Here is a 26,788-nt window from a genome sequence, read left to right as displayed (position 1 = left end):
GGGTGATCATTTTAGACTTTGAATCACTTGATTTGATTGAATATCGACCAAGTTCTACTTTTGAAAAATAAAAAAATTCGGTCGATGTTCATCTAGTTTGTCTCGAGGAAAAAGACAAGTTGAGGCTGGAATGTCGTTGTTTCGAGCCAAAGCGCGAACGCGCGTTTAGGCGTAGCGTTCCATCTTCATCCGTTAGCATTCGGGCATTCTGTCTGCGTTCGGACTAACGATGTTGGCGTGCATGTTAGTGGATCAGGTCCTACGCGGAAGCACTTGTCTTATGTTGGAGTGGGCAACGCGTTCCTTAGATGTCTGTTGGATGAAGCCTAGGCGCTCATCCGATGGTTGTGTGATCTGCTGTAGTCATTTCTTTTATTTACGACTACCTTGAATCACGATCTTTTTTCAGCATCGGAGCTTGTTTAAAATTATTTTTTCTTCAATCTTTTGTCTTTATTTTCAACCTACAAAATATTAAAATGCAATCACTTGGTATATTTGTTTATATAGTGGGTAAGTATAAGAAATTTCCAATTATCTTGCTCACCTAGATAGTCGTGTTAGGGCATGTGTTTCTCATGCCTCCACTCCGCAAACCAATTCTAACTCGTTCTCTTTGTGTTTATTTACTTTTTATTTTTTATTTTTTATTTTTTTTTCATTATTCATTATTCATCATTTAAGTGTCTTAGGTCTATACTTAATAATCCACTGACATAAATATTTATTTTGTCTATCATTTTATTTTATTTTTTTTATTTTTGGGACTTTATAAATAATTTTTAAGATTTAAATTGATACAATATTTATCTCAAATCATTCAATTAATTTATTTGAACCATTTTAAAATTAATTTTAAGATAAAATGAATAAAAAATTTATCTCAAAATATTTTAATTTATTTATCTTGGTTTTTATTTTAATTAATTAAGATTTAGTTATTATAATTATTAATTCAATTAATTATCTAATCTTAGTTTGTTTTTATTTTAATTATTTTTAATTTATTTATTTAAAATAATTATTTAATATTTTTAAATTAAAAAAAAAGAGTAAAATATTAATGTTTACACTGTCATCCCTTCCTATTATGAACACCATTTATAGTTAATAATAGGTATATTATTAAAAAAAATATTAAAATTTATATTAATTAATAAGTCAAACTCAAATAAAAGATAGTGATTTTTTAATTTCATATTTTAAAAATCAAGGGAATTCGATATTGACACTTGACTAAGTTTGCATTTTAATTTCATTTTTTAATATCAAATGGTCAAATTGGGGGTAATGGGGGAGTTCGGACCTCTTTTATTAAATTTCATAATTTGAACTATTTATTTAGTGTTAAAATTATGCAAAATTAACAATTTTAAACACTATTATAATATTATTTAAATTTTATTTATAAATAAATAAATAAAATATGTGACTAATTTAACTATTAAATTTTTACGAATAAAGAATTTTGATTATCCATTGTTTGAATAGTCAAAACTCTTTCTTCTTTCAAATTCAACGGTTAAATTATTAACATGAATTTTTATATATTTATATTTATATATATATATATATATATAATAAGTTAATGGTATTTGAAACAATTAAATTCATGTTAACATGAATATTTATATATTTATATATTTATATATTTATATATTTATATATATATATATATATATATATATATAATAAGTTAATGGTATTTGAAACAATTAAATTTATATATAAATTAAATTTATATATATATATATATTATATTTAGATTTTGATATAAGTGTTACAAGGGTTGTTCTTACTAATATTAATCAAATATTATTTTAAGTTTATTTTATTAATCATATTATTTAATTAACTAATTAAATTATTATTTACTTTTAAATTATATTAATTTATTTTATCATTATATATTAATATTTTTTAATTTTTTATAAAAAAATCTTCTAAATTAATCCACAAATTATTTTACAAAATCATTCATCAACCCTACCTAAGTCTAAGGTTTGTTTGGATTTGGATTAAAATTATAATTTAAATTATTTAAAAATAATAATTAATGGTGATTTTGAAAAAGTATAAAATATTTTTTTTGATAAAAATACTTAAAATATATTTAATATATAAGGATAAAACAAAATATTTTAATATTTTGTTTAATAAATTAAGTGATGAGATATAGAGTAAGGATAACAATTTGAAATCGCCCTGCGGTAATCTAACTAAATTGTCCAATTTGGGGCGTTTTTTTTTCGAAACTGAACAGGGATGATATTTGTATCCCCGCCGCGATCTCACCTCAATTCTATCCCTAACATTATAAATACAATTAAATATATAAAATCACTAATATATTTATTTATTCATTATATTTTATAAAAATGATAAATTTATTTATTTATAATAATATAAAATTTCAATTTATTATAATATATATTATATTAAACAAATTTATAAACGGTTAAAACCGAACGAGATAGAATGTTATTAAAAATTCTACGAAATAAAAACGATGCAAAAACGATAATCCATTTAGTACCTCATTGTCATCCATACGTAGGAGAGAGGTGAAAATAAGTTTTTTATATTTGAATTATTTAAATAACTTAAATCCAACCTAAGTTTAAACTATTTATAAATGAAATATACTCAACTTTTCTAAATATTTATTTATTTTTAATAAATTAGCAAAAACTTCTATAGAAATGGTTTTAACTTTAATTGAATTCGTGAGTACATTCGCTTAATTTTAAAGATTTTAGAAAGAAAAAAAATCCATACAATTAAAGGGACATATATAAAAAGTACAAAGTTTAAAGGCTCTCTATCTTTCAGTTTAATATGATTATTTGTTTTGTGGGTGAGAAAAAATATTTTCTATAATTAGATTTTAGTATTAAAATATATAAATAATTAGATAAAAAAAAAAATTAAATGAAGTGTTTTACCATTACCTTACACCGTCATAAATAATTAAATAGATATTATTGGATGTCTATTAATATTTAAGTTATTCTGAAAATTTAATTTGTGATTTTATTATTTAAGATAAACAAATTATCATTTAAAATGTTTAATTGATTAAATATTTATAATGTTCTTTTATATTTGAATTTAAATTTAAATTTAATATAAATAAAATAAATAATTTAGAGAAAAAATAAATATCAAACTAGCTCCTATTAGTTGATTAGGCTATTTAGGCTTATTTGTATTTAGTTGTTTCCACATTAATTAAAAAGGCATGGACTCCTAGGATTCCCTGACGATTGGATGCTAGGATTCTTAATTGATTTGCTAGATTTATAACAATTATAATCATATATGATATATATATTTTGTTTTTTTTTATAAAACATATTTCAAAATATTATACAACCTATAAAAACATTACAAAACAATGTATTTAAATGTAATAATATAAATAATTCCAACAATGGTGCCCCCAATATTCTAGTGTGTAGACTTTTCGTAATGTTTGAAAGATTAATGATAGTGTAATAATTAATTAATATCTGAATTGAATTCAAACTTTGGATGACTTGTTAAAGAGAGATTTATAAAATTTTATGCAAGATGGAGAACTTGAGAACATTATAGGATTCTCAAGTTGGTATGCATTAGACCTTGTTTGACCATTAGGTTTTTGAGTTTTGAAGGGATTTTTATTCAAATTTAGTCCTCACTTAATTCATTTAATGAATTTTTTTTATTTATCAAAATACAAAATTACTACTTATTTAATTAAGGGCAAATTATCTTAGTGGCTCTCAAATTATTTCGAATGATTATTTTTAGCCCTTAAATTATTTTTGAAAATAAATCGTCACTCAAATTTTCAGAAAGGGTCACCAATGACTGTCATTTTTTTTTTTTTTTTTTTTTTTTGTTAAACATAACCGTTCTAACTAAAAGAACTTCAACTATTATGATAGTTTACTTTGGGCGCTCCAACTATTTTGATAGTTGATTTTTAACCCTTAAATTATTTTTTCCCAAAACTATCAACATATTCAATCTTGACTCTTTTCTATTTTGTTTTATAACCAAATTTGAAGATAATTTGTTATATTGCAATCTATAAATATTTTTTTTACCAATATTGATAGATTACAATATGGTTTTAAACGATTGCAACTTTCTATTTTAAATTTTGTTGCTTTATATAATAATGTCAAATAAGATAAAAATGTGAATGTGATTAAACAATTGCAACATCAATGTCAGACTAATAATATTCATTAAAAAGTACTAAAATCATTAATAATCATTTTTTTACACACTGTAATTAAAAATATAAAGAGCAGTAACATTGCAATTAAAAAAACAAAATACTACAGTTAAAAAGACAAAAAATCTGCTCTGCTCTTGTAGTTTATAGTATTCATGTACTAAAACTTAAAATATTGATTTTTAATCATCTGCTTCATCCTCTGTTTTTGATTAGTCACTACAATTAAAAAGAAAAAGATTATAGTTAAAAAAAAATAAAAGATCTACCATATAATGTGAATACATTCAACAAATAAAACAAATATATTTACATATTGGTTCCCTGCTACAAACTGGGTATACAATAACAAGTACTTACAGTATACTCGTTTGAAACCAAAATTGCAATTTCTAGGTCTAATCATCCAAGTCATTGCTTTGATATTATGAACTTTATCTCATGTCTCTCTTTACCCCTCTAGCATACCCTTCTCTCGCACCGATCTCAAGAACTCAAATATTTATCGCAATTTAGGGCTTCTCTAGCAGACCCTTCCACTAGTAGAAAAAAGGGTATTAGTAAGGGTTAAAACCGTTACTGAAAGCATCGAACGCCGTTACTGAAATATATTTGTAACGGCAAATAAAACCGTTACCAATCGTTACTAAAAATTACGTTACAGAAACTTCACAGGTATCAGTAACGGCTTTTGAAAACCGTTACTGATAGTCATGGAATAACAGTAACGGTTCTAGCCGTCTAAAAACCGTCACAGAAACAACACGAGAATCTGTAACGGTTTTCGAAAACCGTTACAGATAGTAATGGGACAACAGTAACGGTTTTAGCCGGATAAAAACCGTTACTAAAAGGTTGTTTTTATTTGTAACGGTTTTCGAAAACCGTTACAGATTCTCGTGTTGTTTCTGTGACGGTTTTTTATTTCTTAAACCGTTACAGTTAGATTTATAGTAACGGTATTTGAAATTATTTAACCGTTACTAAACCCTAATAGATTTTTTTTTTTTACAAATTTTTACCTATTTAAAACCTCAATCAATAACCAATAACCAAAAAGCACACAATCATCAATAACCAAAAACCCAAAACTACAATCATTAATTCAAAACAATAATCATCCACAAACTACAATCCATCCAAAAACTATAATCCATCCAAAAACTACAATCGTATCACAAATTCACAAAACCATTAATTAACGTAATTCAAATTACATTTCAACTAACCAGAATTGAAGTGGGAAAGCGACGATCACGAGGAAGGGGATCATCTCTAAGTAGGAGGGGCATCATCTCGAGTGGGAGGGGCAGTGGAAGTTGATCACGGGGAATCCTGGCTAATAAGAAGTTCATCGTCGATCTCAGCTCAAGCATCTCATCCCGCATTCTCTCACGCTCCCTTCGAGCTTCTTCACGTTCATCCTCACGCTGCATCAATAACTCTTCGCGTTCCATTTCACGCTGCCTTTGTGCTTCCTCACGCTCCATTTGACGCTCCATTAAGGCTTCTTCGCGCTCTCTCCGTGACTGAAGCTTCTCAGCTTCACGCTCCTCTCACATCCTCTGTATCTCCTCAAGTAAAAGGGCGTTTTGCGTGTCACTGCGCTGTGTGCTAGTACCACCACGAGCATCAGGTCTAAAAGATCTAGGTGTGACACCGGAGCCCAAACCCACAACTCGCCCATGTCCCTGAGACCCGAACGCGCACTCAGCCAACTGCAATTCATTTCTATTCGGGTCTTCTTCTATAGCAGTTCGCAAGGCAGTCTACAAACACAAATTACATTTGATTACATATACATACATATGATAAATAAAAGAAATATAACTAATAAATACGACTTACCACTTTTTCTTGAATAATAAGGGGAACCTCCGGATTTGGATCTTGCAGAGTCGGTTTCTTTGTATGAGTGTGCAGAAATAATTCCGCAAAATTAGGCGACATACCGGTAGTCTTCTCCTGTAAAAATTTAATTATTAATAAAAACGTAATAACATTATAAACTTTGTTATTCAATGATAAAACGAACCATTTGCTTCTCCACTTGCGAAAATGAGATGCTGCCCGCATGATTCTTATACACAACATGCGACCTATTTTGCGCATTCACAGCACTTGTTTTCTGCAAATAAGAAAACATTTGTGTTTAATGAATGATTAATGTAAGAGCTATTTATAAACACATTAATTTACCTTGAATTCCGGTGTGAGAAAGCGACGATCAAGTAGATAATTCCAATCACTAATTTCGATCTCGGGAGGGGGATTTGCCCTAATCGCTTGCTCGTTACCTTCACGGGATTTAATGTACATGGTGTTCCAATGACATCTACATCTATCCCATAATTTGTTGGCTTGAAATAAACTTTGTCTTCGATATTTGTTGATGTCATCCCCCACAGCCACGAAAGGATCCTAAATAGTGAACATTAAAATACGATTATAGATTGTGTTGAGTACATAATGGACTTAATAATATAAAAAGTTACCGTGATAGCCATCCATATGTGATCTAGCTGTGTAGAACTCAGGTCCGACAAACGCAAATTCCTATGAGGTAGTGCATTGGAGTCTCGAATGACACTCCCAATATGCCTCGACCAAGCTGTCTTATTCTCGCACATTGGTTTACCATCAACAGGGTTAAATTGAAGAGTCATCTTTTGCCCCGCTTGCAATCTACCAACAGCTTTATTCTTATTCTTGCCCCGTCTCCTTCTCGAAATAGATCCTAAAATTAAACAAAAAATTATATAGGATCACAACAACTAACTTAAGCAAAAACACAAGTACCTCCATCTTGCTCCTCAGACGGGGGCTGTGTCTCATCATCATCATCATCATCATCGGGGATAGTGTTTGGTACACTATCAACATTCATGACATCATCAAGGTCCAAATCAATTTCCCCGACAGAGTTACACAATTGCACGGGATCTTCTGAATGCTCCTCGGTCCTTTGTATAAGGTCGTGTAGCGCGCTGTTTAAACTCTTACCTTGCATTCTTTTAGGTGCCATGATAGCTGCAAATATTGAATGTAATGTTTATAAGACAAATTTACAAGTAACCCTTCATAGAAAATAATTCAACCTTAATTAGAATAACGGGGATTTATTGGTGTCACAATTTTCCATTCAAGCCTTGATGCCATATCTGTAGAGTAAAAGACTTGTTGTGCTTGGCTTGCCATTATGAATGGTTCATTTAATTGAGTCTGTAGAATCCTGTTGATATTTATACTAACATAACCATACTTATCAACTTTAATGCCCCGATCTTTGTGATAAACATCAAACCATTTGCATTTGAAGAGAATCACTCGTCTTCCACAAAAGAATATCACTTCTATGATTTCATTGATCACTCCATAGTAGTTAATTGTCTCGGTCCCATTATTACCAACAACCAAAACCCCGCTATTTTGGGTAGTCAAGCTCTCGTCATGTTTTTCAGTGTTAAACTTGTACCCATTTATTTTGCACGAGTTATATTTCTTTGCATACAATGTAGGCCCACGTCCTAAAATCTTAAGATTCGTTGTCCTATCGGATTGATCGGTTAGTTGCTCCACCTATATATTCATTACAAATTATTGTTAAACTAATTGTCATATACTAAAAAAAGAAAATTTTTGAGACGATTACTTACTCTTTCTTGGAAATATCTAACGTATTGTTTATCCCGAGCCTCATTGGAAATATTAGGAGGGCATGATTGAACGAAATCGCTGCGCAAATGACAGATTAAATTATTACTTTCTTAAATCATACCTCATAATGACATTAATGGACTTACTTATAATATTCTTCAGCTTCGCGACAATTTTTTAAAATGTACCAATGAGCACGCTCACGATCACCCGGTTCATATGTGTAGGATGTGCCATTAGATAAGTCTTCCATAGTGATGAAAATGGAGAATATTGTACTTGTATTTATGGATTCATCATTTGACTCTTGATCGTCCAAATATCGGGCACACATGCTCATACTCTCATTCAAAAGGTAACTCTCGCTGATTGAACCTTCTGGAAAGTTCCTGTTTCGAAGGTATTTCTTGAGTGTGCTCATATATTGTTCAACTGGATACATCCATCGATACTGAACGGGCCCTCCAAGACAAGCTTCAAAAGCTAAATGAACTGGCAAATGCACCATTATATCAAAAAAAGAAGGTGGAAAGATCTTCTCCAATTTGCAAAGTGTCAAGACAATGTCGTCATGTAATGTTTCCAATTGCCCGCGTTGTAAACTTTTTTGACAAAGCAACCGAAAGAACTTTGCTAAATTCACCACGGCATCGTACACATCATCGGGAAGTAGGCCACGTGTAGCTAGTGGAAGGAGATATTGTAATAGAATGTGACAATCGTGACTCTTCAATCCTGATATTTTTTTCTCCTCCATGTTTACACACGCCCCAATATTTGAACAAAAACCGTCGGGCATTTTAATATCTTTCAAAAACTGACATAAACGTTTCTTATGTTCTGAGGACAATGCATAGGGGGCCGGCGGACACCGAAGAACACCATCAACTTCAACCGGATGTAAGGAATGTTTTATGTTCATTATGACCAAATCTTTCCTTGCTTTAATTCCATCCTTGGTCTTTTCTTTGAAATTCATTAAAGTTCCCAACAAACTATCACATATATTCTTCTCAATATGCATTACATCCAAATTATGTTTCAACATCAAAGATTTCCAGTAAGGCAATTGAAAGAATATACTGAATTTGTTCCAATTATCACCTCGGGATTCATGTATAACTTTCGTTTTCTTAGGCAGGTACTTTGTCAAACAAATTTCCTTTAGATCTCGCGCTTGCAATTGAATTTCGAAACCCGATAATAGTACAGGAGGATCTCTATGCTCCGTATGCCCGTCAAACGTATCGGTCTCTTTGCGCCATCGATGATTAGACGGGAGGAATCGTCGATGATTCATGTAACACTCCTTCTGGCAATTTGTTAACCTCAAAGACGTGGTGTTCTAATTACAAGACGGACATGCCAATTTACCCTTTGTACTCCATCCAAACAAATTTGCATAAGCCGGAAAATCATTAATAGTCCACATAAGAGCTGCCCGTAGATTAAAATATTGTTTTCTGCTTGCATCGTATGTCTTCACACCGGTATTCCACAATTCCGTCAACTCTTCAATAAGTGGCTCTAGAAATACGTCAATACAATCACCGGGACTTTTTGGTCCTGGAATGAGCATTGAAAGAAGAAAATTGTTTTTATCCATACATGTGGTAGGAGAGACGTTGTAAGGGATGAGAATAACTGGCCAAATGCTGTACGATGTTTTTCCGCTAGCAAAAGGTTGAAAACCATCACTAGCCAAACCAAGTCGCACATTTCGAGGTTCTGTTGAGAAATTTGGGTACAAGTTATCAAAGGTCTTCCATGTCATTGAATTAGCAGGATGCCTCAACACATCATCTTCGGGATTGTTATCTTTATGCCAAGTCATGTGTGGAGCAGTTTTGGAACACATGTATAATCTTTGCAACCTCGGTTTTAATGGAAAATAGCGTAGAGACTTGTTGGGTATATACTTACCATTCACCTTCGTTCGAATTGCACCATTAGATTTATTGACATTCCACCTAGAAAGCCCACAAACTTTACATTGCTGCAAATCCTTATCCTCTTTACGAAAAAGCATGCAATCATTCTTACACGCGTCAATTGTTTCGTACGATAGGCCCATGTCTTTAATGAATTTCTTGCACTCATAATACGAATTCGGTAGTTGATTATGAATTGGCAGTATTTCCTCCTTCAATAAACTCAACAATAAATCAAATGACGTGTTTGTCCACTGACCTACATTCTTTATGTGAAGAAGTTTAAGAAGAGTTGAGGCTTTGGAAATGCGAGAACCTTCATACAAAGGTAGTTTCGAATCGTCCAACAATTTGTAAAACGTATTAGCATCATCAACGGGAGGCTCATTTACACTCGGCCGTTCATTATCAATGTTGACATTAGGGTACAAATCAGCAATAATATCTTCCATTAGATGATCCTCAGCAATAATATCTTCCATTAGATGATCCTCACAAACTTCAACAGCTTCGTCTTCCATGATATTAGTCGCGTTAGTTGGTGGTTCATTGATCGGTTCGTCTTCAATTTCATCATCTGATTCATCTTCCTCCACATTCTCGGTAACAGCATTTACAAGTTGACGTCCAATTGATCTCTTTTCACCGTGAAAATACCAAAAACCATAATTTTGTCTTATGCCATATACAATTAGATGGGATCTAACCACACTTTTATTCTCATATACTTGATTTGCACACCTTACACAAGGACATGCAATCGATGATCTACCCGTAGACCTTTCAGCAAATTCTATGAATTTGTCAACCCCCTCACTATATTTAGGATCGGTACGAAGTATAGTCATCCATGTTTTGTCTGGGATTTCCATCTAACCTAACATACAAATTAATAATCCAACAATCTAACATCAATAACCTAACATACAAATCATTTATTAATCTAATAATCCTATAATCTAACTTAATCAAATAAACCAACAATCCATCAATAATCTAACATACAAATAATCTAACTTAATCTATCAATCCATCGATAATCTAACATATATACAAATTATCCACTAACCTAACATACAAATTATCCACTAACCTAACATACAAATAATCTAACTTAATCTATCAATCCATCGATAATCTAACATACATACAAATTATCCACTAACCTAACATACAAATTATCCACTAACCTAACATACAAATTATCCACTAACCTAACCTACAAATTATCCACTAATCTAACATCAATAATCTACTTATAACAATCTAACATTGATTGTAAATAAGAACTAACCTGGATTTTGAAGTGCAAACTACAATCTGCAAAGTGATGCGTTCTCTAATATGTCAGATCAAAACATCCAAAGTGGGAGGAGTGACTGATCTTTCTGGAAGAGTCCGAAATTAAAGAGTCTGGTGAACCATTGTGATTCACTGAACTTCCGCAAACCTACAAGGCAGCAGCAGGTTCTGTTCAAATTTACTTTATTTTTGTGCATTTGTTTCTTTTTTGTTATACCATGTTCTGGCATGTAGAGGAAGCACTATAAACCATGTGGTAATTGATTGTTTTAATGGGCTATCTTATTGAAGCTTCTACCTCTGCATTAATCCATTAATGAATACAATTTAACAACTTACCAACTGGATCAGTGGAGACCTTTCCTTCAGCTTGGAAAGCTTGGGCAGAAGCCTTCAAATCCCTCTGTATTAAGTAATCATGGATGTAAACATCCAGCCTGTGTAGAGAGAATCATAAAATCCACTCAAAACAAATACAAGAAAAAAGGATGATACTTAAAATCCAGAGCGAAGATGAAAAATATCTTCAAAACCCTAGAACAGTTTAGAATAAACTAAAAATCGAATAATACGACATTTCATAGAATATAGTCGAATAAGCTTGATTGAATCAGATTCTAGCGAAATGTTCTTCATTATCCATATTTTCAGACTATCCATATCAAAACGTACATTGATACTAAATCAGAATATAGTCAATGTCAACATCATAAATGATTTATAGACTTATCCGTATATGATCAATACATATAGGCCTTGTATACATAATCAATCAAAATCTAATAAAAAATTCTAAATCAGAATCCTAAATCAATATAGTCAAATGTACACAATAGACAGCGGATGGAGAAGAGATCGTTTAACTTACCCGGAGAGATTTGGTTCGAAGAACGGCGGTCGGTTGGAAGAAAAGAGAATCGTTGATCGGCGGCGGTTCGATGATCGGTGGAGGAAGAATAGGGGAAGGGAAGAAAACTTACCTGGCGGCGACTTCAACGGCGGCGACTTCAACGGCGGCGACTTCAATAGACAGCGGCGCTGATCGGGAAGAAGAGGAGCGAAAGCGCGGAGGAAGAAAAGAAAGAAAGAAAAGAAAAGAAAAGAAAGAGTTCGCGGGTTTATTACAGACTATCTGTAACGGCTTTTGGAAACCGTTACAGATAATTAACCGTCTTTTCGTCTTCCTTTACCATATCTGTAACGGTTATTGAGACACCGTTACAGATACCTGATCCAAAAACGTTTATTTAATTAATATCTGTAACGGTTTTCATCATAATCGTTACAGATATGAAGATGAAAAATGGAAGGACGGCTGACTTATTTGTAACGGTTATTAGGAATCCGTTACAGATATGCCACAATATGAACGTTATAAATGAAGGCATATCTGTAACGGTTAATGAATATCCGTTACAGACACTCTATTAGTAACGGTTATGATGAAAACCGTTACAGATATGCCACAATATATGCCACAATATGAACGTTATAAATGAATGCATATCTGTAACGGTTAATGAATATCCGTTACAGACACTATATTAGTAACGGTGTATTGAAAACCGTTACTGATATGCAGTAATAAGAACCGTTAAATTAAGTGATATTTGTAACGGTTTAAATGACCGTTACTAATGTAGTACTATTTGTAACGGTGTTCTATAGCCGTTACCGATAAAATATATTAGTAAGGGCGCTTGAGCGCCGTTACTAGAAGGCGTTACAGAAGACATATTTTCCACTAGTGTTCTTTTCAACTAAGGCTTCTTCTTCCAAAGAATGATGTAAATCTATGAAAAAAAGAAAGACGATATTAGGGAGGTAGGTTTTGTGGTTTGGGCTAAAAGATTGGACCGAAATGCTGAAATGGATGGATTCATAAATAAACAATCACAAGAATCATCAATTAATCAATTAATCCATGTCAAAGAATTCAAATCTCCTTCTCATTATAACTTTTAGATCTGTAGCTTCCCTTTCCACCTTTTGCGCCCTTGTTATTTTTGCAACTGAAATAGAGGCCATGTGCCCAAATTTATTTCGCCAATTAGAACCACATTCTCTCCTGGAATAATATATAGACCTAGAGGAATGTCACAATAAATATCACCAACTATAACTCGTTCACAAGCACCTTGCGACACCGCATTTGCAAATTGGTCAAAGGAACGAAGTATGCCCATAAGCTTTCTTCCATCTCGCAGCAATACAATAAACTTCTTATCAAGATATTTTACAATAGATGTTAACAAGTATATATCAGTTGGTCTTGCCCAAGACATTTTAGCAATGTCCTAGAGCAATAATGGCGATGGAGATAGATTCGTATTTGATCAAGGAAGACTTTTGAGGTAATTTCGACGATTGATTTGAAAGTAGATTCGTGCTCGATCGAGAGAATATGGATCTTAAAACTTCTACGGGATCTTTAGCGAAAGATGAGACTAAAAACTAAAGCGAAGGAGAGATGAATCTGTAATTTTCTTTTATAAATCTGTAGAGATAGAGATAGAGATAGAGATGGAATGATAGTTGAAAATGATGGTTTTAATTAGAGGTGTTATGTTATAACGAAAAATTTGACATAATAGCATTTGGTGACCATTTTTGAAATTTTGAGGGTCATTAGTGACATTTTAGAAAGTTTAAGGGATTATTTAAAAAAAATATTTTAGGGCTAAAAGTAAGCTGTTAAAGTAATTTGAGGAACACCTAGATAATCTGCCCTTAATTAATTATCGTTCAATATATATATTGAGAAAAATCCAACGCAAAGCGCCTCCAAATTTAATTGAACTCGTGATAATTTGATCTTTTAAATCGACTTTTATCACTTTTATCACTAAGTTATTTTGTTTTGTTAATTTATTTTTATTTTTAACCAAAGTTCAAATAAGCTCTTAGTATATAATAAAAATTTTGACAATTGAAAAAACTATTGACATCTTCGAGAGAAATAAAAAAAATGGAGACTTTGGAGTTTTTGACAATTAAAAAAAAATATTGACCTCGTAGAAAGTTTAATTTATAAGATAGTTAAATGTAAATAATTTTATTTAAAAAAATTATATTAAAACCAACCGTCTTAAATTATTTGTATTATAATAAATAGAATAAATAATTAATAATTATTGCAATAAATAAAAAATAAAATCTGTAAAAAATCCTGTATGTTTTATAACTTGTGATGAATCCCTGAATGATATTGTGGGCCCAAAAATGGTTCATCGTACCAACGGTGAAGAACAAACAAAATTGTAGGGAATCCCGCTTACCGTAGTCGGTCCCACAGAAGACCAGTTTTCAACCAATAAAAAATCGAAACGTGGCAGTTTTTAGGGTATATAGAGTGGTAGGTACTCTATTTTATCACCTGCCACGCCAAAGACTACCCTCTGCCATGCCATGCCATACCTATGTCCTATTCAAATATAAAATTATTGAACAATAAATTATTTATATTGAATTACAATAAAACTGCCACTTTAACAAATGGGAATTAAAAAAAATCATTTTTACCAAAGATATGTAAAAAAACGGTCCTATTTATTTATTTACCTAAATTATTTCCATATTTCTATACATAGCATTGTCCCTTATCTAACCCTAAAAGACAAGGTTTAAGAATAGTTTTTCTCCACTATATATAGTATTTATTTATTGTCATATTTAATAACCGTTACATTACATCAAAAATTCAAAATAAAAAAAAAGAATATGATTATGATGGAGATTTATCCTGGATCATTGGTTTCTTCAGGTTCCTGAATATACTTTGTGGATCTCCTTAATAGAGTGTCATTAGATTTGGGTATGTTCTTGATTTTGTTTTTTTATATGTTATGTTTTTTGGGTTTGATTATTATATGTTTTTTTGAAAAACCCACAAATTCATTAATGTATTATTGGTTTGAGGAAGAAGATGAAGAATGATGAAATAGAATAAAAAAGTTGAAATTTTGCATTATTTGTACATACATAAAATGCCATTGTTGGTTTGGTGAAGCCGTTCATTCTGCTCTCTTCTGTCCATCGCCATCATTTTCCACTCTGTGTATAGCAGCTTTTTTACTTATATCTGACATTTCCCTCTATCTCTCTCTCTCATCCAAATTCTTGTCTTCTCATCATTTGCCTTTTGGGATTTGCAGAGAAATTCGCAAATTTGATCCAGAAAGCAAAGTTCTTTGTAGCTATTTAATCTTGGGTTCACTGAAAAACAACTTGTAAATAAATTCAAAGATGACCATGGAGGAGATGATGATGATGAAGAAGAAGAAAGGAGATTCAATGTCCGGAAATGATACATTTCCAGTTGGAATGCGTGTTCTTGCAGTTGACGATGATTCACTCTGTTTAATGCTATTAGAGGGCTTACTTCGAAAATGTCATTACCAAGGTCTGTGATTTCATTTTGAAACATTCTTTACTGTTCTGGGTTTCCAATTTGGGTTTTTCTTCTTCTTATGAATGCAGTTACTACTACTAATCAAGCACATATAGCATTGAAAATGTTGAGAGAGAACAAGAACAGATTTGACCTTATCATTAGCGACGTTCATATGCCGGATATGGATGGTTTCAAGCTTCTCGAACTTGTTGGACTTGAAATGGATCTACCAGTTATTAGTAAGCATGAATTACATCATATAAGCCAATACCCACGATCGAAATCTCCATGATTTTCATTTTGATACAAAAAAATCTTATATTTGATTGTTTTCAGTGTTATCCGCCAACAGCGATACAAGATTGGTGATGAAAGGGATCACTCATGGTGCTTGTGACTATTTGGTAAAGCCAGTTAGACTTGAAGAACTCAGGAACATTTGGCAGCATGTTATCAGGAAGAAGAAATCCAACCCTCTTCCTCCTCCTCCTTCAGGAATTTCAACTGATCAGATTGAAAATTTAAGCCGGAAGAGAAAGGAAGAGGAAGAAGATGATGAAGAAGATGAAAATGGAAATGACAACGATGATCCAACTGCCCAGAAGAAACCTCGTGTTGTTTGGTCTATTGAACTTCACCGCAAGTTTGTTTCTGCAGTTAATCAACTCGGGATCGAAAGTAATTACTTCTTTTCAACTCTCTCATTGTTCTTGATATTCTTGTTTTAACTTGATCAAGTTCTGAAACAGAGGCTGTTCCAAAAAGAATCCTCGATCTAATGACAGTTGAAGGCCTTACTAGAGAAAACGTGGCCAGCCATCTTCAGGTATGTCAATTAACTTCTTTGTTCATACTGAAATCCATTCAACATTCTTGTTTTCTTTCAGAAATACAGGCTTTACCTTAAAAGAATCAGTGCTGCTGCGGCGACAAACCAGCAAGGAAACATGGTTGGATCATATGGGAACAAAGATCTGTCTTTTATTCGAACCGGTTGTAATTCCCTTCTAGAAGGAGGAGATTTTCAAACATTATCAGGTTCTATTCTGCCATCGTCTTATTCGCCGGTGGGAATGGGAATGCTCGGAAGATTGAACAATCCGGTTAGTATAAGCAGCAGCCTCCTCAATTTTCCATCCACTGCCGGTGGTCATCTCCGGCAGAACTCCATACCTGATCTTGGGAAATTCCAGCAGTTGGAACAGTTAGAGCTTGAACAAGGTTCAAAATTTGGAGAAGTTCTTCCAAGCAGCAATTCTTTGGGTATTTTTCTTGATAACGGATCATCATCATCGTCTAGCAGATTGCAAGTATCAACTTCTTTGGTAAATCACTTACCAGTTATTAAAGAAGTACCTTCTTTATATAATGATGATCATCATCAGGCTTACAATGGTTTGAAAATGAACAATTCTTCATCAACCGGAGCTTTTTTTAGTCATCAGAATCAGAACATAGATTACAATAGTTTCAATGGAGTTCATCATGAGCAGAACAGAAACCAATCAAACAACAGTAGTACTGCTCTGATCTTGAAGCAGACAAAACAAGCTGGATTTGGTCATAATGGTTATGATGCTTTGGATGATCTCATGAACTCAATGATGAAACAACAAGTAAGTGATATTGTGATTGTAGAAAACTGTTTAGTAAATTGACTGATATAAATAATAAAAAGGGTTCTTTCTTGTTTGATTGAATAAACAGGACGGCGGCGGTGGCGGCGGAGGGGGAGTGTTGATGATGGAGGAGGGAGAGTTGTTTGGATTTGGTTCTTATCCAACCTCCTTTGATTCCTCTACTAATTCTACTACTACTCATCCTTATATATTATGAGATTTCAATATCAACTCCAAATTCTTTTACTATTTTTAGTTCTTCTTGGTTCTATGTTGCTGATACCATTTCATTATGAATTTGGATCTAATCCCTATTGTTTTATTTAGTTTAACTTTTAGTTAAGGATAGTTTTGAATAATTACCCAAACATGAATCTAAAAACAGTTATGTTTACATTCTTAGCTAAGGGTGACAACAGGAAGCCAAGTAGTCTTTTTTCTTTTAGCTAAAAATACAGTCTTTGTGAATCTTGGATGAACAGAATATGATAATAGTCTTCATGGTAATGTTTAATATTATATAATAAATAATAAAAGAGAATTGGTCAATTTCTTCATAAATAATAACACAAAGAGAAAAGAGGAGAATAAATGAATCACCAGACACCATTAGAACATGAATGCAGACAGATAGACAAACCATCAAGCAATTCACAACTGACATAAAATAGTAAACAACAATATCATCCTGTCATTGTTGCTTGCGTGTTTTCAATTATACATATCATCTGAGACACAACGAAACTCCACCTCATCTGTTCAATTATAACCCTTTTCTTTTGTCGACAATCTCACAGTATTGTACAGCATTGATTAGTTTTCTTCGCTTGCTTGTAGAACATCTGTTACAACAGATCACAAACATGTCAAAACCTATTCAATTTTCATAAACAAACAGATTGAACCAAAATGAAATGCGATAACTTTTTCTTTTCAAATAAGAATGGATGAAATTCAATACATAAGGTAAACAACATAATTAGGTTCATTTAATACTCCATGGGCAAAAAGATACCCACTCTTACCTTGTGATATGTGGCTCTCAAAATCGAAAAGCACATAAGAGATAATCATGACAATTTTGGACCATATTTTTGTTATTTCTACATAGTAAGATTGATGATCACTAGCAGCAAACAAGGAAAAAAACTTACACAAATTCTATTCAGTCAAGTTTAATCAGGTATTATTTAGAAAGAAAAAAAGTTCCCTATCTTTACAAGAATCAGCACAGTAATAAATGAAGAAAATTTTCTTCTTTGAGTGAGTTTCATTGACCCTTGTTCACACAAGTCAAGACTTGTACATATTTGGTTGTATTTCTCACATAGATGATGCAGGATTTTTGCAATGACTATGGTTTTAATGAAATTTTCATTTCAATTTTCATGAAGAAGATGCAACAAATCTCAAAATCATGATAGTAACTGAGAGAGATGTAGGACATGCAAATTTACCTGTGAAGCAGCACTGAGATCAGAACTTTTCTCAACCAAACTATCGAGCTTTTCACCTCGTGCAAGGACACTATCAATGGTCTTATGCTGCACAAATGAAACATCATCAGTCTATTATATCAATCGGGAAAAATCCACATCCAGCTAAAATAGCTAAATATTACTACAACAAGAGTGGTAAAAAAAATAAAAGCAATGAAGAGTTAAAAGATACACAAACAAAAGAAACATAGGTTAACACGGTAGTTGGAAGACATACAAGAATAATCTTTGTTTCATCCAATTCCCTCTGAATTTTCAGCAATTTGTCAGCCTCAGCAGGATCCTGTATATAAATGGAACAGAAGAAATGCATGATTCAACTCATTGCCATGACGAATAATTCAACTCTAGAAAAGGAAAAATATCAACATAATAAATAAGAAAAAGGTAACGATGCCCACCTGAAATTTAGTCAAAGACTCGGTTAAATAGGGCCAAGGTTGGACGTTTTCTGCTAGAATAGTTCTCCATGATTCCCCAAAGTTCTTATGGTATTCATCCAAAACCTGAAACACCAAAAATCATTAGCATATATAGTACACGTGCAGTGAACAAATCTCCCAACTTCTCCATTACTAAGAGGCACACCATATACTCAATAGCTCCTTCAAGTATAATTACGTCGTAGATGTAAACCTTAGGTTTCCGGTCAATTTAAACAGCATGTAGATCAGTGCGTTGAAAGGGAGCAGATAATCACCATGCCGTTTCAGCTGTTCCATCCAGCTATGTTTTCTCCCTTCCCAGCAGAACCGGAAACTAAAATTCTAAATGTCTGATTTCTTACAGCATATCTATTGAATAATAAGAGCCTAATAAAATAGTAAGACCATCTAAATTTTGCGATTAACACAAAAAATGGAACAATTTCTTTGGAGAAAACAACAAGAGGTAGCAAATGATGTATAGATGTCAACTAGGTCATTTTTCACCCGAAAATCAAGGCAGAAAAACAAGTTCATTACCTGGTTAAGTAGAGAAAATGCACTTCGGACAGGGTAGTGATCATCCATGAATCCCAGTGCACAGAGGCCATTTCTATTGTAAGAGTGCACCTTATATTCTGATAACAAACACCAGAAAATTTCCTTCATTCACTAGTGATGTTCTTCTATAATAACAGGATAGACTCTAAAATAATTGAACAATCTAGCTAGACAAAGGAAAAGATAATAATATTCTCAAAAACAAAACCACTCAAGAAGAAACAAACGAGATTGACATCAAATCAATTATAAGAGTATCCAATTATCTGATAATCAAGACTCAGAACCCACAAAACTGCGGCTCAATCGAAGTCTCAAAATTGTAGAAATTACCTAACAGATCAATCGATGCGATCCCCTAATAGGAAAGATTCGATCTTTGATGATAGAAATGAAAAGAATGGAAAGGGGAGAAGAAAGATCGGACCTTCATGTTGGACGGATTGACGTTGGCCAAGTGGCGTGCGTTTGGCGACGGTACGACCAACGAAAACAATGAATTCACGTACACTGGGTCTCTGGAAGAATCCGAAATGGCTAACGTCGGTGGCGTTGGCCAAAATGACTGGATCGGATCCATCAGGATTGCACCTCAAGACCAAAAGTGCTGTAATCTTCATCCTTTCTCTTCCACCAACACCGCTTTCTGCGCCCCCTCTTCTTTATTTCTCTCTCTCTCTAAAAGCCTAAGTTAAAAACTTCTCTAATTGCGTGTGAATGGCGAAGGCGTTAAAGAGGAATTGGATTCCAACCAAATTGGCTTGTGGGTTCGCCGCCCCCGCCTCCCTCCTTCATTTTAATCTATATTGTTTTTTTTTTCTAAAATTTATTTTGTAACATATATTTCAATTCAAAATAAAATATCACATAACATTACTTTCAAATATATATATATATATATATTTATTATTTAGAATGACCACATAGTTTATATCTACTTCAACTTACAATTTTATAATTAAGAATGTAACCCATAATTTTTTTTATTTATACTGATCCCAAACGGTTTAATTTAGGTTTCAACACTGAATCAATGATCTGTTTAAACAGACCTAAATAAGACAGAACAAAAATCGAACTTTAAAATAAAAAACTTATTAATAGCCTATCAAAAAAATATATTAACTAGACAAACTTAATTTCATAATTTTTAAAACATCACAAAAAAAGTCTTAGTACAATACATTTGTGTTTTGAAAATTATGCGTTACTCGAATAAATGAAAAAATGTATTCTAATTGATTGTTTAGTAAACCAATGTCATACACTCAACCAAACATAATTGCTTACCTAACTAAAATATTAGTGAAAAAAGAAAAGAAAGATGTTTGTCAAAAATATTAGACTAAACAAGTAATTTATGAAAACATTAAGCATGTTGTTAATAAGTTTATTATTACACATGAATTATGGCCAATTTTTTTTTTTAAAAAAAACTTGTTAAATCATAAAATTGATCAACAATGAACTCACAAATATAGTTTTAAAATGAGAAAATTATAAGGTAAGATAACTGACAAAATGGTCCATAATCATAAAAAAAAAACATTAACAACACAACAATGTCTGAAAAGGAAACCTGCAAATGATAATATTATACTATTACAAAATGAAGTTATTGGATTGGATTAGATCAAATCAGTCAGCTCCAAGACCATAAAGAACACCAGCATATTGATCAGTTTGACCACTGAAAAACTTGTCTTTAAGCTTCATGAAAGTATAACAAGTTAGCAAACTATCTGAACCAGCTTGATGACTTATACCAATCCTCTTCACTTCCAAAAATTCAGCCAGCTTATTCAATCCACCATGAAGACTATTAGAGAATCTCATCAGATGTTTTATATCATATATTACCGGAAAATACAGCTTGATCAAAGCGAAGAAATCCTCTTGACTCTCAGGCAGTTTATCCCAAGTAAGTAGTTTCAACAAGTAACCAAAATCATAAGCACTGTGAAAAGTAAGCCAACGCACATTATCATTCAACACTATTCCAGAAGACATCAGCAGCTCGCAGAACTCACCAGCATCAACTCCATTCCTTCTGTTCTTCTCGAAATCAATCCCGCTTGATCTCAACAGCTCTATTGAATCTTTCGCGTATACATCCTCATTCGGGTTGAATTCGCGAAAATTGAACTGCCATACACAGTAGTGCTCAGTTCCACAGGTGGGTAGGTTACCATTTTCGTCTGAAAATGTTAAACCTAATTGGATCAACTTTAGGAGATCCACGTTTGCTTTAAGGGTATGGAAATTGTAATCGGTGGAACTCTTGAAATTGTCTACAGGACGAAGAACTATGCCTGGAAACTCGGTATCCATTGCGATGTAAGGGTAATCATCGACAATTTCCCTGATTAAAAAGAACTCTTCTTCCAGATTATCAAACCAAACTTCTCTTATCCTAATCGAATCACTCTCCGGACATATCAACATTTCTTCAGAGTTCAGAGTTCAGACACTAGTAAAGACTAAAGGGTATCATACAAAGATTTGACCTATGTGACTTGATCAGTCAAAATTAGATAAAAGAGAGATCAATTCAGAAATCCAGAATGAACCCGATTCTGCTAATGAAAAGAGAAATCAAGATCTAACCTTAATTCTGGAAAAATGTCCTGGTATCAAAGAGCGGCGGGGCTAGAAGACGGGTCCTTCCTTCCTGCGAGGAAGTTGGGGAGCGGAGAAGAGAAATTTAGTATTTTTTTTTCTTTTTAAGTGCCGATTCTATATATATAGGCCCAGTTGGAGTATATATTTATAATAGACCAACAGTCTTTTCCTTTTCTCTAAGATTTCCTTTAAAGTTTAAACTTGAATTCTAGTTTACTAGTCATATTTATTAATTAGGGATAAAAAAATGAACATCACCCACATCCACAAAAGTTATAAAATACAATTATAAAATGGATCAAATATGTTCTTCCAAATTTTATATTCAATTATGTACACTTTCACAAAAATAGGTTAATTTTTTTATTAATAAAACACAAAATCGAATAACAGATTTAAACCCTTAAAAAATAACTTATAGCCAATTACCTATCCTCAAATTCAAAATACAAGAACGGTACTTTTAAGAAACTAAGTCAAGAATTTGAATTCAATTTGTATTTCTTAAGAAAATGTGGGCTTAACATATGTGGTTTATATATTGATTTTTTTTTAGTGAGGATTGAATCTAGATTGATTTGATCATAGTAGTGGTTTTGCTAATCGTATCAGATATAAAAGAAGATTGAACAGTGAGGAAATTATGTTCAATGATAGACTTTTGTTCATTGATAGAAATAAGGGGTTAAACCCGTCTTTTCGGAATTATATGTGGTGACGATTTGAATAACTTTCATGTGGGACATTGTTACAATTTGTTCAATAAAGTTAGCCCGATTGATATTTGTTAAGAAAATTTATAAGAGTCTAAGATGCCTAGCAATATCTCCTTTTTTGGTTGGAGTATTATTCACGACGGAATTTTTACTGACGATAGATGTATGAAAAAATATGATTATTGTGAATCGTTGTCGTATGTGTTAGATTGAGACAGTCTCTCATCTACTTTTATATTGTCACGTTGTTTAAAAAATATGAATTTTTTTTTAGAATTTGACTGAAATACAATGGGTTATGTTGAAACTGTTAGTGTCTATTGAGAGACATGGATTGGGGCCACTAAAAATGCGAGAATTAGAAGATAGGTCTATATTCCTATAAGTTTATGGTGAATTATCTAATTGAAAAGAAATCAGAGAATTTTTAACAACGAAAATAGACCGTTAAGGATTATTCAAAATGTCATTATAAAAAGTAATAGCTATAAATTAGACTAATATTTTAATTTAGTTTTAATCTAAAAAAATAAAATAAAATAGATATTTTTGTAGATGATAAAAGGGTTTCCTTTAAACTTTCCATAAATCACAAAAATGAAATTGCTGGTGAGTGAGTGATAAAGTATCCATTCTTAAAGTATTCAATAGATTGTGAGAATTGTATACTAATATTTTGATTTCTAATCTACCCTAAACCTAAACAAAAATAAAATATATTAAACATAATTTAACAGTTCACCATGTTATCCTAGTCTTTCAGAATCATAATCATAGTCCATTAGGAAACATTTTTTAAATATGTGTATAGGGATTTTAATGAACAATCCTCAACAAAATTATCTTAAAACACTTTTTGTTCTTCTTCCATAGCAGATCATGTCTGAAAACCTTTTTTTGTGATGGAGATGCGAGGTAAAGAAAAGTTAGTCTGACACAAGTTCTGAAACTTATCGATGATTTCTTTTCTAAACTCAAATAATCCCGACCCAAAACGTGTTTCAAAACTGTTTTCCGACAAGTCATAGGTCATTGTTAAGCTCAAAATTGTCAAAGATAATTAAGGTTTTTTTGGGTAGTCAGTGTTGATTTTTTATTTGGATGAATAGGGGAATAGTAGTTTTTTTAGTTTCGGTTTCATTGACTGATCTTTAGGAGAGGAGATGCAACTTTCCTACATATGGTTAGACCATTCAATTTCTTCACCTTAATTCTCCTCTCAACCCTATACTTACTTCTCTTTGCTAGATCAATTTTATTACTGATCAAAAGGTGAGAGACAATGAAAGAGGACAGTTACAAAACAGGTTGGATGACAAAAAGACAGAAACAAAACACCATTAACAAAGAAGATGAGTCAATTGGATGAAGGGACTATGCATGAAAATGGCCATCCATGTTGATTTCACTAAGTGGCACCAAAATAGCCTCGAGTGAATGTGTCAACTTGAGTTGATCTGGAGGAAACTAATTCAGCGTGAACTATTAATCAGAGTGAGTTGATGGAGCTAAAGAAGGGGATCAATTTGATTGAGATATGAACTGAAACATGCACTTATTTACTTGGGACTTATTCTTGATATGCATAATGTTACATGATAGTAGAAAATCTTCTACATTTTCTTTGAAATTCTGGCACTTAGTTCAAGCATATGTTGCACAAACATGCAGCAGTATTGAAGACAATTACAAAATAAGAATGAAGGGTTGGGTAATCCAGTAAACCATATAAATCACATTACATTACAGACAAATAGTAGCCAATTGAAAACATTAACTACTGATCGTTTTTAGCTGCAGATTGATAATAAAAGTAAAAAATATGAGAAATTCATCTCACAATCCAAGCAAGCAAGCAGTTTCTAGTTTCTACCCAAAGGAAGTGACCTGCAGCTGTATGTTTCTTTGAAACTAGACTTCTTTTTCGACGAGGTGAATATTGAAGAATACACTTCCTTTGTTGCATTAGCTGGGACCTTGTCACCCGCTTTGAAGCGTTTACCATTACTACTTGCAGACTTTACTGCCACCGCTGCAGCTGCTGCACCACCACCATTAGCTATTTTCCCATCAACCTCCTTCGTTTTGGTTGAAGCTTTCTCCATCTCAATTCCATGCTTGTTCCCACTCAACCGAACCAAATCCAATTCCAAAGAGACACCAGCTTCACCATTCACTCCAACCTCCCCATTCTTTAGCACTTTCTTTCCCCTCTTCTCTCTAACCTTAGCCTTTTCCTCTTCCATCTTCTCCCTCAACGCAGCCACCTCTTCTTCGTTCCCATTGATTGGGATCTTATCAGATTCCGAATACTCCTTATGACAGACATGGCAGCTCAAGGACTTAATCTCTTTCAAAGCCTTGGCACTCAAGACATGACCACAGCTTCTCAAAGCAAAGAATTTGTATTTACCACTGAACTCTAAATCTGTGATCGGACATTGGAATCTAGTTTCACTAACAAGATCCCCATTATCAGATTCCCGGCCAGGAATCAAAGACAGCTGAACAGGAACCATATCCTTTAAACCCTTTATATGAGCAAAAGCCTTAGGTAATTTCTTATGAATTAAAGCCTCAACCAAAGCCTCCTTCTTGAAAATATTACCGAGCAAATCCACTACCACGGGATGTTTCAACGGCTCGTTCGTGAGAGCACAGTTTGTCCACTTTGATAACCTCTGCTCGTTAGGATCGATCTTGTCCGGCTTTTTCTCTGCGTACATGTTGAGATAACAATCGCGAGACTCGGCACCCGTGGCACCACCATCTCCACCGCCGCCGAGGAGACGAAGCTGGAGGACGAGGGTGGATAGAGGGGGAATTGAAGAACCAGCGATAGTGGAGGAATCGGAAAGGGTTCGTCCATTGAAGGTGAAGAAAATTGAATCTAGGGTTTTGAAGTGTTGGAATAAATATGATTTGACATCGCGGATAGTGGAATTGCGATTTAGGGTTAGGGTTCGTTTAGGAATACCAAGAGCAGGAGCTTCGATGAAGATCTGCTGCAATCTTTGATCGGAAATCATTGTTGATCTTTACGGTGAATTGGAAAAATCGATTATGTGATGAGCAGAGAAGAGAAAATCGTATCGTCAAGGTAACACATTTTTTTTATTGAAGACGCAAATAATAAGCGGAGTTGGAACGCTAGTCTAACGGCACCGTTATATATAATGTATTAATCCGAAACCTAAAGTTTTTTTAAGATATTTTTTTAAACTTAAATTTATTTATAAATATTTTGTAATCATTCATTTCCTTTTTCTTTTTATAAAATATAAAATCTATTTATTTTTATTTATTTATTTTTTTGAAAAACACTATTTATTAAAAATGAAAAAAATTGTTTAAGCACAAAAATAAAGAAGGACAAAAAAAAAAATAAAAAAATAAAACGGTACTTAATAAATTATTGAACTCGTAAATTCTCGAGAAGAACGATAAACTTCCGACAAACTATATTGACGTTTCTAAACTAATTACAGAAAGCGTCGTAATAATAATATTATAAATGATACGCTTTGGACGACTACGATCACTGAAAGTTCTACGATTTCTTTCAAACTAGATAATCCATCAAAAATTAATTGGGATGGTAACCCAAATATGTAAGTATATCATTTCAACCGCATAAATCCAAATTTTCTAGTAACTTCCCAAAGACTCGGGCATCACCCAATTAATTCCAATAATACTTCATAAAAAATTTCAAATACTAGTCACACATCGACAATGCAAAAATAAGTGAGTTGCTTATTCAACTTCTTTGTGATACGACTAGCCACAATACAACATTTTTTCATGCACATATCATCTGTTAGAATTCAACCAT

General features: G+C 32.7%; 5 protein-coding genes and 1 pseudogene across 5 annotated transcripts; 2 read left to right on the top strand and 4 right to left on the bottom strand.

The window, feature by feature from the left end:
- Positions 1-13,035: 13,035 nt before the first annotated feature.
- On the bottom strand, positions 13,036-13,403 carry LOC124928156 (annotated as a pseudogene).
- Positions 13,404-15,387: 1,984 nt separating this feature from the next.
- Positions 15,388-16,239, top strand: LOC124924742 (two-component response regulator ARR10-like). The gene is made up of 3 exons (XM_047464737.1): positions 15,388-15,520; positions 15,598-15,750; positions 15,848-16,239. The coding sequence occupies exons 1-3, from the start codon at positions 15,388-15,390 to the stop codon at positions 16,237-16,239; spliced, it is 678 nt and encodes a 225-aa protein (XP_047320693.1).
- A 50-nt stretch (positions 16,240-16,289) lies between these two features.
- On the top strand, positions 16,290-17,347 carry LOC124924741 (two-component response regulator ORR22-like). Its single transcript, XM_047464736.1, has 3 exons — positions 16,290-16,337; positions 16,399-17,127; positions 17,219-17,347. Exons 1-3 carry the CDS (start codon positions 16,290-16,292, stop codon positions 17,345-17,347), a joined length of 906 nt encoding a protein of 301 aa, XP_047320692.1.
- Positions 17,348-17,772: 425 nt separating this feature from the next.
- Positions 17,773-20,358, bottom strand: LOC124927431 (VAMP-like protein YKT61). Its single transcript, XM_047467834.1, has 6 exons — positions 20,043-20,358; positions 19,595-19,692; positions 19,031-19,135; positions 18,847-18,912; positions 18,588-18,674; positions 17,773-17,972 (listed from the first exon to the last, which is right to left on the bottom strand). The coding sequence occupies exons 1-6, from the start codon at positions 20,233-20,235 to the stop codon at positions 17,922-17,924; spliced, it is 600 nt and encodes a 199-aa protein (XP_047323790.1). The 5' UTR covers positions 20,236-20,358; the 3' UTR covers positions 17,773-17,921.
- Positions 20,359-21,093: 735 nt separating this feature from the next.
- On the bottom strand, positions 21,094-22,343 carry LOC124925790 (probable CCR4-associated factor 1 homolog 6). The gene is made up of 2 exons (XM_047465891.1): positions 22,223-22,343; positions 21,094-22,130 (listed from the first exon to the last, which is right to left on the bottom strand). Exon 2 carries the CDS (start codon positions 22,058-22,060, stop codon positions 21,254-21,256), a length of 807 nt encoding a protein of 268 aa, XP_047321847.1. The 5' UTR covers positions 22,061-22,130; positions 22,223-22,343; the 3' UTR covers positions 21,094-21,253.
- A 2,306-nt stretch (positions 22,344-24,649) lies between these two features.
- LOC124926310 (replication termination factor 2) lies at positions 24,650-26,069 on the bottom strand. Its single transcript, XM_047466506.1, has one exon. It carries the CDS (start codon positions 25,980-25,982, stop codon positions 24,816-24,818), a length of 1,167 nt encoding a protein of 388 aa, XP_047322462.1. The 5' UTR covers positions 25,983-26,069; the 3' UTR covers positions 24,650-24,815.
- Between the last annotated feature and the right edge of the window lie 719 nt (positions 26,070-26,788).

This window comes from Impatiens glandulifera, chromosome 2 (genome assembly GCF_907164915.1).
Source record: "Impatiens glandulifera chromosome 2, dImpGla2.1, whole genome shotgun sequence".
NCBI classification, from domain to species: domain Eukaryota; kingdom Viridiplantae; phylum Streptophyta; class Magnoliopsida; order Ericales; family Balsaminaceae; genus Impatiens; species Impatiens glandulifera.
Note: the sequence above shows the minus strand (reverse complement) of the source record. Positions and strands in the feature narration are given on the sequence as shown.